The following is a 10996-nucleotide window of genomic DNA, read 5'->3' on the forward strand; positions in this document are numbered from 1 at the left end:
GCTTTCAACTTCTGTTCATTTTTATGATGTCTTTATTTTTAAAGAGAATTTCTCTGGGTATAGAATTCTAGTTTGACAGTTGTTCTTTTACTTTCAGTACTTTAGGGATGTTACTGTGCTGTCCTAAACCATGCATTGAGTTTAATGAGAAATTTATTACTATCCTTCCTTTGTTGCTATGAACAAACTAAAACTCTTTTCTGTGACTGGTTTTAAGATTTTCTCCTTATCACAGATTTTAAGCAGTTTAATTTTATGTGACTTTTTGAAATTTTTTACATACCTCTTGTGATTAGTGTTTGTTGACTTTTTTTGGATCCATGGGTTTGTAGATTTCATCAGATTTTATCTAACCTTTTCACTTATTTTGAAATATCTCTTGCTGTGTCCCTACTCTCTAGTATCTCTTTGAGGACTCTAATTTCGAATTTATTAGGTTATTTGAAGGTGTCCCACTATTAACTGATGTTCTGTGAATTTTTAAATTTAATTTTCTCCCTGCATTTCATTTTGAATGTTTCTCTTGCTTTGTCTTCAAGTTCATTATTCTTTCCTTCTGCCATGTCTAAGCTGCTATTTAACCATTATAGGGCATTTTTCATCTCAGATATTGTACTTTTCACCCATGGATGTTTCGTTTTAATCTTTGAGTATGTTTCATGTCTCTACTTACCTATTTGAACACATGAAATACAATTATAGTAACTCTTTCAATACCTTTACCATCAGAGCCACCAGGGAATTGCCATCTGTTGGATCATAGAAAAAGCAAGAGAATTCTAGAAAAACATGTACTTCTGCTTCATTGACTATGCTAAAGCCTTTGACTGTGTAGATCACAACAAACTGGAAAATTCTTAAAGAGATGGGAATACCAGACCACCTTACCCTTCTGTGAAACCTGTATGCAAATCAAAAAGCAAGAGTTTGAACTGGATTTGGAAAAACAGACTGCTCCCAAATTGGTAAAGGAGTATGTCAAGGATGAAAAGAATATAATCAGATTTTGCTGTTGACCATCTGGTGATGTCCATGTGTAGAGTCTTGTGTTGTTGGAAGAGAATGTTTGCTATGACCAGTGCATTCTCTTGGCAGAACTCTATTAGCCTTTGCCCTGCTTCATTCTGTACTCCAAGGCCAAAATTGCCTGTTACTCCAGGTGTTTCTTGACTTCTTACTTTTACATTCCAGTTGCCTGTAATGTAAAGGACATCTTTTTTGGGTGTTAGTTCTAGAAGATCTTGTAGGTCTTGATAGAACTGTTCAACTTCAGCTCCTTCAGCATTACTCATCGGGGTATAGACTTGGATTACCATGGTACTGAATGGTTTGCCGCAGAAACGAATAGAGATCATTCTGTCATTTTTGAGATTGCATCCAAATACTGCATTTCCGACTCCAGTCATCCTGGAATGTGAAGTCAAGTGGGCCTTAGGAAGCATCACTACGAACAAACTAGTGGAAGGGATGGAATTCCAGTTGAGCTATTTCAAATCCTAAAAGATGATACTGTGAAAGTGCTTCACTCAATATGCCAGCAAATTTGGAATACTCAACAGTGGCCACAGGACTCAAAAAGGTCAGTTTTCATCCCAAGCCCTAAGAAAGGCAATGCCAAAGAATGCTTAAACTACTGCACTCATCTCACATGCTAGCAAAGTAATGCTCAAAATTCTCCAAGCCAGGCTTCAGCAGTATACGAACTGTGAACTTCCAGATGTCCAAGCTGGTTTTAGAAAAGTCAGAGGAACCAGAGATCAAATTGCCGACATCCACTGGATCATCGAAAAAGCAAGAGAGTTCCAGAAAAACATCTATTTCTGCTTTATTGACTATGCCAAAGCCTTTGTGTGGATCACAATAATCTGTGGAAAATTCTGAAAGAGATGGGAATGCCAGACCAACTGATCTGCATATTGAGAAATCTGTATGCAGGTCAGGAAGCAACAGTTAGAACTGGACATGGAACAACAGACTGGTTCCAAATAGGAAAAGGAGTACATCAAGGCTGTATATTGTCACCCTGCTTATTTAACTTATATGCGGAGTAGATCGTGAGGAATGCTGGGCTGGAGGAAGCACAAGCTGGAATCAAGACTGCTGGGAGAAATATCAATAACCTCAGATATGCAGATGACACCACCCTTATGGCAGAAAGTGAAGAGGAACTAAAGAGCCTCTTGATAAAAGTGAAAAAAAAGTTGGCTTAAATCTCAACATTCAGAAAACTAAGATCATGGCATCCAGTCCCATCACTTCATGGCAAATAGATGGGGAAACAGTGGAAACAGTTGCAGACTTTATTTTCTTGGGCTCTAAAATCACTGCAGATGGTGACTGCAGCCATGAAATAAAAAAACGCTTACTCATTGGAAGACAAGTTATGACCAAACTAGACAGCATATTAAAAAGCAGAAATATTACTTTGCCAACAAAGGTCCATCTAGTCAAGGCTATGGTTTTTCCAGTAGTCATGTATGGATGTGAGAGTTGGACTATAAAGAAAGCTGAGCACCAAAGAATTGATGTTTTTGAACTGTGGTGTTGGAGAAGACTCTTTCGAGTCCCTTGGACTGCAAGGAGATCCAACCAGTCAATCCTAAAGGAGATCAGACCTGAATGTTTCATTGGAAGGACTGATGTTGAAGCTGAAACTCCAATACTTTGGCCACCTGATGCGCAAAACTCAATCACTGGAAAAGACCTGATGCTGGGAAAGATTTAAGGCAGGAAGAGAAGGGGATGACACAGGATGAGGTGGTTAGATGGCATCACTGACTCAATGGACATGAGTTGAGTAAACTCAGGGAGTTGGTGATGGACAGGGAAATCTGGCGTGCTGCAGTCCATTGGGTCACAAAGAGTTGGACATGACTGAGTGACTGAACTGAACTGATATCAAGGCTGTATTGTCACTCTGCTTGTTTAACATATATGCAGAATACATCATGCAAAATGCCAGGCTGGATGTAGCACCGCCTGGAATCAAGATTGCTGGGGGAAATATCAATAACCTCAGGTATGCAGATGATATCACCCTTGTGGCAGAAAGCAAAGAGGAATTAAAGAGCCTCTTGATGAAAGTGAAAAAGGAGAGTGAAAAAGTTGCCTTAAAAGGCAGCATCCAAAAATTTGAGATCATGGCATCAGGTCCTATCACTTCATGGCAAATAGAAGGGGAAACAACAGAAACAGTGACAGACTTTATTTTCTTGGGCTCCAAAATCACTGCAGATGTTGACTGCAGCCATGAAATTAAAAGACACTTGCATCTTGGAAGAAAAACTATGACAAACCTAGACAGCATATTACAAAGCAGAGATATTACTTCATCGACAAAGGTTCATATAGTCAAAGCTATGGTTTTTGCAGTAGTCATGTATGGATGTGAGAGTTGGACCATATAGAAAGCTGAGCAATGACAAATTGATGCTTTGAACTGTGGTGTTGGAGAAGACTCTTTCGAGTCCCTTGGACTGCAAGGAGATCCAACCAGTGAATCCTAGAGGAAATCAACTCTGAATATTCATTGAAAGGACTGAGGCTGAAGCTGAAGCTCCAATACTTTGGCCACCTGAAGGGAAGACCTGACTCACTGGAAAAGATCGTGATCTGGGAAAGACTGAAGGCAGGAGGAGAAGGGGACAACAGAGGATGAGATGGTTGGATGGCATCACTTTTTCAATGGACATGAGTTTAAGCATGCTCCAGGAGATAATGAAAGCCAGGAAAGCCTGGTGTGCTGCAATCCATGGGGTTGCCAAGAGTCGGACACAACTTAGCAACTGAACAACATCAACAACAATAATGTCTTTGCTGATTCTCACATCTGTGCTAGCTCTTGGTTGATTTCAATTGGTTGCCTTCATATGGGTCAATTTTCCTGCTTTTTTGCATGCTTGGTCATTCTTGATTAGATGCCAGACACTGTGTATTTTATCATGTTAGGTCCTCCATAGTTTTGTATTCTTATAAATATTCTTCTTTTATTCTTAAGATACTATTTAGTTACTTTTAGGAAGATTGGTTCTTTCAGGTTCTACTTTCAAAGTTTTTTAGGTAGGACTGGAATCATGCTAACTTTATGGGTAATAATCCCCACTACCGAAAGGCAAGATCATTCTATTCTCTTTACTCAGTTACCTACAAGTAGGAACAGATACCTTTGTTAGTGCTAGGAACCTTATCCTAAGTAACTATTTAAAAGAACACTAGATGCGTAAATGTGATAAGTTGTACAAAAGCTTATGGGAGATATTTTAGAAATGAAGAATGTGTATATTTTTTGTATTTCATGAAATATATATGGATTAAAATTAAAAACTAATTATATTTGAATTTTAGAGATATTTTTTAATCCTTGGGTTTCTTCTGTATTTTTACTAAAGTTTATCAATGTACCATACTCATTTCTGCTAATTTGTGGTAAACAAAGCTTTAGAAATGCAACATCCAATGCTTTTTTTATTTAAAAAAACACTAAATATTCTTATTCCTATAATATTTCAACATATATCACATATATTTTCTAATTATACAGTTTAAATTTTTTTTTATCCTGGGGATAAGGAGCTATTAATAACATAGGATTAATGATCTCAATATTAGAGTCTCCTGGCAATAGAACTATATAGGCTTTCACAATGTAAAAACAAGAAAATTAGTTTTCCTAATATATTTTGGTAAAATTTAACTTTGGAAGCTGTAATGAGCCTGACCATAATGCTTGTGGAAGCTTTGTAAAATGTGGAATATTTAATAAAAGATATGTATTGAATATATTGAAAATATGTCAATCATAATAGGATTGTGAGCTTTCATTTTATTGTAGAAAATAAATGAAACACACTTGCTTTAAGGTTGTATTAAAAATATGTTAGTAGGACAATTACTTGATGACAGATACAATTTATTATTAGGTTGGTGCAAAAGTAATTGCAGTTTTGCATTGTTGAACTTTGCCATTTGATATTGGAATACATTCTTAAATAAATGTAATTATGTTACACATCATTTTAATGCTCATTTCTCACCTTATTTATTTATATTTTTGCTAATTACTTAATACTTCCTGTTTATTTTATATTTATTTTAGACTAGGGAAATTATGTTAGAAAGCAATTTGAGTGATTTGAGTTCAAAATGGGTCAGAAAGCAGCAACATCAACAACATGTTTGGCCCACGAACTGCTAAGGAACAAACAGTGCAGTGGTGGTTCAAGAAGCTTTGCAAAGGAGATGAGAGCCTTGAACAGGAGGAGCATAGTGGCCAACCATAGGAAGTTGACAACAACCAATTGAGAGCCATCATCAAAGCTGATCTACTTACAACTGCACAAGAAGTTGCTGAAGAACTCAATGTTGACTGTTCTATGGTCGTTTGGCTTTTGAAGCAAATTGAAATGGTGAAAAAGCTCAATAAGTGGATGCCTCAAGCTGACTGAAGATCAAAAAAATCGTCCTTTGAGTGCTGTCTTCTCTTATTCTATGCAATAATGAACCATTTCTTAGTCAGATTTTGACATGCAATGAAAAGTGGATTTTATATGACAACCAGTGACTATCAGCTCAGTGTTTAGACCAAGAAGAAGCTCCAAAGCACTTCCCAAAGCCAAATTTTCACCAAAAATGGTCTGTTTGGTGGTCTGCTGCCTGTCTGATCCACTAAAGGTTTCTGAATCCCAGTGAAAGCATTACATGTGAGAAGTCTGCTCAGCCAGTGGATGAGAAGCACTGACAACGGCAGTGCCTGCAGCCAGCAGTGGTCAACTGGAAGGGCCAGTTCTTCTCCACGACAACGCCTGACCACACATCACACAACAAATGCTTCAAAAGCTGAAGGAACTGGGTTACACAAGTTTCGCCTCACCCACTATATGCACCTGACCTCTCGCCAACCGACTGCCACTTCTTCAAGTGTCTCAATAACTTTTTACGGGAAAGATACTTCCACACCAGCAGGAGACAGGAAATGCTTTCCAAGAGTTCATCGAATACTGAAGCATGGGTTTTTATGCTACAGGAGTAAACAAACTTATTTCTCATTGGCAAAAGTGTGTTGATTTTAATAGTTCCTATTTTGTTTAGTAAAGATTTGTTTGAGCCTAGTTACAGTGATTTAAAATTCACAGTCTGAATCCACAGTTACATTTTCACCAATAATACATTTATAATTATAACCAATAATACATTTTCACCTGATAATAAATCTGACACCCTTTTCTGACTCTGACAACTTAAAACTGAGGTGAATTAGGGACATCCAGACCATTGAAGGCTCACTAAGTGAAGAAAGTCTTTAATTTAGCAGGCTAAATTAAAAATTGACATAAAAATATATGCATTTGTTAGGGAAAGTGTTAAAGTCATTCTTCCACTTAATAATGGAGAAAGGATTATGTCTGATTTTTCAGTTACATTCTGGTCTCTGACAATTTACCATAAAGCTACTTCTGCTAATATCTAAGAATCTTTTAAGATTGAAGTACTGATATTTCACACTTCTATACTATTAAATTTTCAAATGCATTTATTAGTTCAAGTGGAAAAATACTGTAATATTCTGTATCAGTTTTTATAGTTAAAGATAAATGTGTCCATATTTTATTACTTTTCAAATATTATCAGATGTAGGAAGTTGATTTAAAATGGAAGAATTTAACCTAACAATATTGTTGAATATTTTAAAATGTGTTTAGTCATGTCTCAAGTTAGAAGAAGATGGGGAGCAATGTATCTCTTGATCTAGAGCAGTGCACATGTCAAATAAGGGTGAGCTACCAGCAGAGACATTACTTTGTCAACAAAGGTCCATCTAGTCAAGGCTATGGTTTTTCCAGTAGTTATGTATGGATGTGAGAGTTGGAGTATAAAGAAAGCTGAGCACAGAAGAATTGATGCTTTTGAACTGTGGTGTTGGAGCAGACTCTTGAGAGTCCCTTGGACTACAAGGAGATCCAAGAGTCTGTCCTAAAGGAGATCAGTCCTGGGTGTTCATTGGAAGGACTGAACTGAATTGAAGCTGAAACTCCAATATTTTGGCCACCTGATGTGAAGAGCTGACTCATTTGAAAATCCCCTGATGTTGGGAAAGATGAAGGCAGGAGGAGAAGGGATGACAGAGGATGAGATGGTTAGATGGCATCACCAACTCAATGGACATGAGTTTGGGTAAACTCTGGGAGTTGGTGATGGACAGGGAAGCCTGGCGTGCTGCGGTTCATGGGGTCACAAAGAGTCGGACATGACTAAGCGACTGAACTGACTGACTGACCAGCTCCTGTGCAGTTGAATTGTCCCCTTTTCCTTGATTAAATTAGTATGGCTGATACTGGGAATTTCCATTTATTTCTACCATTTTTTCCTTTAGCTCCTTTCCTCAACTTTGACCAATCTTTGTTTATTTTAGTTGATTACTTTTTTGAGGGTTTCAAGAGATTAACAAGAAGATAAAATACTGAACATGATTCACTACTGTGACTTGAATTCTCAGAAATCTTGAAATACTGAATACACAATTTCTCCAAGACATAGAATGATTTAAATGTTATTATTTCCATTTTAGCAGGTGACAGAGAATTGATTAAACATTTTTGCAAAATTGTCTGTGAATTCAGTCCAACTCTTCCATGGTGGCTATCATGATAGAAGTGGCCTAGCCACTAAGAGTTGAGTTCAGTTTTTTGCTGTTTCAGTATCCCAAAATATTTCCCATTTAGTGTAAGTATTCCAGTGAAGCAGCAAGGAGAGAGGATGTTGAAGTACAGAGAATTTTTTCTTTCTCACAAATACTATGTCTATTCATCTTTACATAGACAAATGAGATGGAGCAGAAATGATCCTATAGGTTTTTTTCAACTCCCTGCTTTTAGAGAACTCGTTAGTTATAGGCATGTGCTATGCTTAGTCCATGTCCTACTCTTTGTGATCCTATGGACTGTAGCCTGCCAGGCTCCTCTGTCCATGGGGATTCTCTAGGTAAGAATACTGGAGTGGTTTTCCCTGCCCTCCTCCAGGGGATCTTCTCAACCCAGGGATCGAACACAGGGATCAATAATGCATTGCAGGCAGATTCTTTACCATCTGAGCCAGTTATAGGCATAGGATATTCTAATATTTGTGAGAAGAAAATAAACTTTGCTGTTTTACTAACAGTTATTTTTTCTCTCTTTTTCTCCTTCACAGACCACCACTATGCATCTATAATTTTGTACTTAAAGAAAGCAAGGAACTATTTCTCACTCCAAGCACATGCAAACCACGTGAAATATAAAATGCCTTCATCCATCAAATGTAACAGCTTGTTGTGAATTGAAAAACTTGTAAATGGAAACAATGCAATTAGTATTTCATTTAGACTGCATTGTTTAATCTGAAATTTGTATATTTCTTCTTCTTATATAAGTTTTTAAGAATCAAAATATAGAATATTTTAAGATGCATATGGTAAAGCATTCTGAATATATTTTAAAGCTGTTTATTTCTGTTTACCTTGATCAAATGTTTCTCTTTGAATGTTTCCCTTTTTTACTTATTATTAACAAAAAAAGTCTTTAGAAAAAAAGAAGCTTATTGCTTCAACACACTGTCCAAATAGTATCGTTCTGCACTCAGAATGCAGTAATGAAATAAATGAATTTTTTAAAGCTGTGTAAATTTTGAGAAGTTCCTTGGATTCATGTAAATCCCGCAAACAAACATACCTGTTTAGTGATCCATTTGGCATTTTATAATGCTTTGTAAATAAAGGCTTTGTTTCATGGAGCACAATAATCTATGGGCCCATAATCGTTAATGTCAGATCCAGGGTCTACCACTTATTCACTTACTAATGGTGTGATCATGAATAACAACTTTTACTTCACCATATATCAGGCACCTAAAAGTTTCTGTGAATATTGATTCTACACTTCAACTAGTGTCTTCCCATAATGATAATAAAAATAATAACAGCTAACACATGCATCACTGTATTCTTGGCCCAGTTTAATACTGGGCAAATTTAATCCCTACAGAAACCTTCTGAGACTGGCCTTGTTGTCTCCACTGATGAATAAACTGAGACATAGAAATGTTAACTAACTTACCCAGGATTGTGTACAAAACCAAAATTGAAACCTAAGTCTCTTGAGTCTGTGGCTTTGAATCCCTATTCATGTTTCTCCAGGCTTCCCTGGTGGATCAGTTGGTAAAGAATCTGCCTGAAATGCGGGAGACCTGGATTCGATCCCTGAGTTGGGAAGATCCCCTGGAGGAGGGCATGGCAAGCTACTCCAGTATTATTGCCTGGAGAATTCCCATGGATAGAGCCTGGTGGGCTACAGTCCTTGGGGTCACAAAGAGTCAGACATGACTGAGTGACTTTCACATGTTTCTCCAAAGTTCAATATATGTTAATTGTGATATTAATAAATGATCACTTTCAAAATACAGTCATCCCTAGTTATCCTTGGGGGATTGGTTCCAGGACCCACCACGAACACCAAAATCCACCAATGCTCACATCCCATAGTTGGTTCTCATTATCTGTGGTTCCACATGCATGGATTCAACCAAGCACAGATTACATAGTGCTATAGTATATATTGGGAGAAAAAACCCTTTGTAAGAGGAACCCATGCAGTTCAAACCTATGTTGCTCAAGAGTCAATGGTAATAATCTAAATGTCCTTGGCATTCTCCCATTTACCCATTCAGTCCAGGAATTCCTGGTCCTCAGCTCCCTCTCACTTGTGTCTGAAAGCTTTTAAGATTTATTTTATGTGTTTCTAAACTAATCTGTCAACTACAGTCACAGTCTCTATGCTTTTGATTTCCTGCTATATTAGTTTGCTGGAACTTTCATTAACAAATCACTGATAGGATGGCTTAAACAACACAATTTATTTTCTTACAGTTCTGGAGGCTAGAAGTCCAAGGTCAAGGTGTTGGCAGGTCTGGTTTCTCTGAGACTTCTCTCTTTAGTTGCAGATGGCCACTTCCTTGCTGTGTCCTAACATGGTCTTTTCTCTGTGCTTGGTGTCTCTTTTGTGCGTCTTGATTTCCTCTTCTTCTAAGGATTAATAATATCACTTACATATAACACTGTATTCTTGCTACAGTTTAATACTTTATATGTATATATACATATATGTTTATTGATGTGTGTATATATATATGTATATATCAATTATCATATATCAGTTCTCATATATCAATTCTCATATATCAATTCATTTAATCTCCTATAAAAGTCCTATGAGATTAGCCTTTTCATCTCCACTGATACAGAAATGGAGGCCATAGAAATGCTGACTTAACTTACCCAGGATTTCATACAAAATTAGAATTGACTGGTGTCCTTTTGTGGAGAAGGCGATGGCACCCCACTCCAGTACTCTTGCCTGGAAAATCCCATGGACGGAGGAGGCTGGTAGGTTGCAGTCCATGGGGTCACAAAGAGTCGGACGTGACTGAGCAACTTCCCTTTCATTTTTCACTTTCATGCATTGGAGAAGGAAATGGCAACCCACTCCAGTGTTCTTGCCTGGAGAATCCCAGGGACAGAGGAGCCTGGTGGGCTGTTGTCTATGGGGTCGCACAGAGTCGGACACAACTGAAGTGACTTAGCAGCAGCAGGTGTCCTTATGAGATTACAGCCTACTCTAATGAGCTCATTTTAATTTAATAACTTCTTTAAAGACCCTGTCTCTAAATAAAGTCACATACTGAGATACTGGGAATTCATCTCATAATACTGTCCATAACTCATTAGCACCACAATGATTGTTGCTGTTGTTCAGTTGCCCAGCTGTGTCCAACTCTTTGTGACCCCACAGACTGCAGCATGGCTGGCTCTTCCTGTCCCTCACCATCTCCTGGAGGAGTTTTCCCTAGTTCATGTTCATTGCATCAGTGATGCCGTCCAGCCAGCTCATCATCTGATGCCCTCTTCTCCTTCTGCCCTCGATCTTTTCCAGCATCAGGGACTTTTCCAGTGAATCATCTGTGAGCAACA

At 37.7% G+C, this 10996-nt stretch overlaps 1 protein-coding gene across 3 annotated transcripts in view; it reads left to right on the forward strand.

Annotated features, from left to right (window-relative positions):
• The window catches only part of LIPI (lipase I), an 80502-nt gene extending 71071 nt beyond the window's left edge, over nt 1-9431 (forward strand). For all 3 annotated transcript variants that reach the window (XM_061429775.1, XM_061429856.1, XM_061429730.1), the window contains one exon: nt 8185-9431. In XM_061429775.1, coding sequence (XP_061285759.1) covers nt 8185-8272 — 88 coding nt within the window. In that variant the 3' untranslated portion in view covers nt 8273-9431. The remainder of the gene's footprint in view (nt 1-8184) is intronic.
• Nucleotides 9432-10996: the final 1565 nt, after the last annotated feature.

The sequence above is a fragment of the Bos javanicus genome, chromosome 1 (assembly GCF_032452875.1).
Source record: "Bos javanicus breed banteng chromosome 1, ARS-OSU_banteng_1.0, whole genome shotgun sequence".
NCBI classification, from domain to species: domain Eukaryota; kingdom Metazoa; phylum Chordata; class Mammalia; order Artiodactyla; family Bovidae; genus Bos; species Bos javanicus.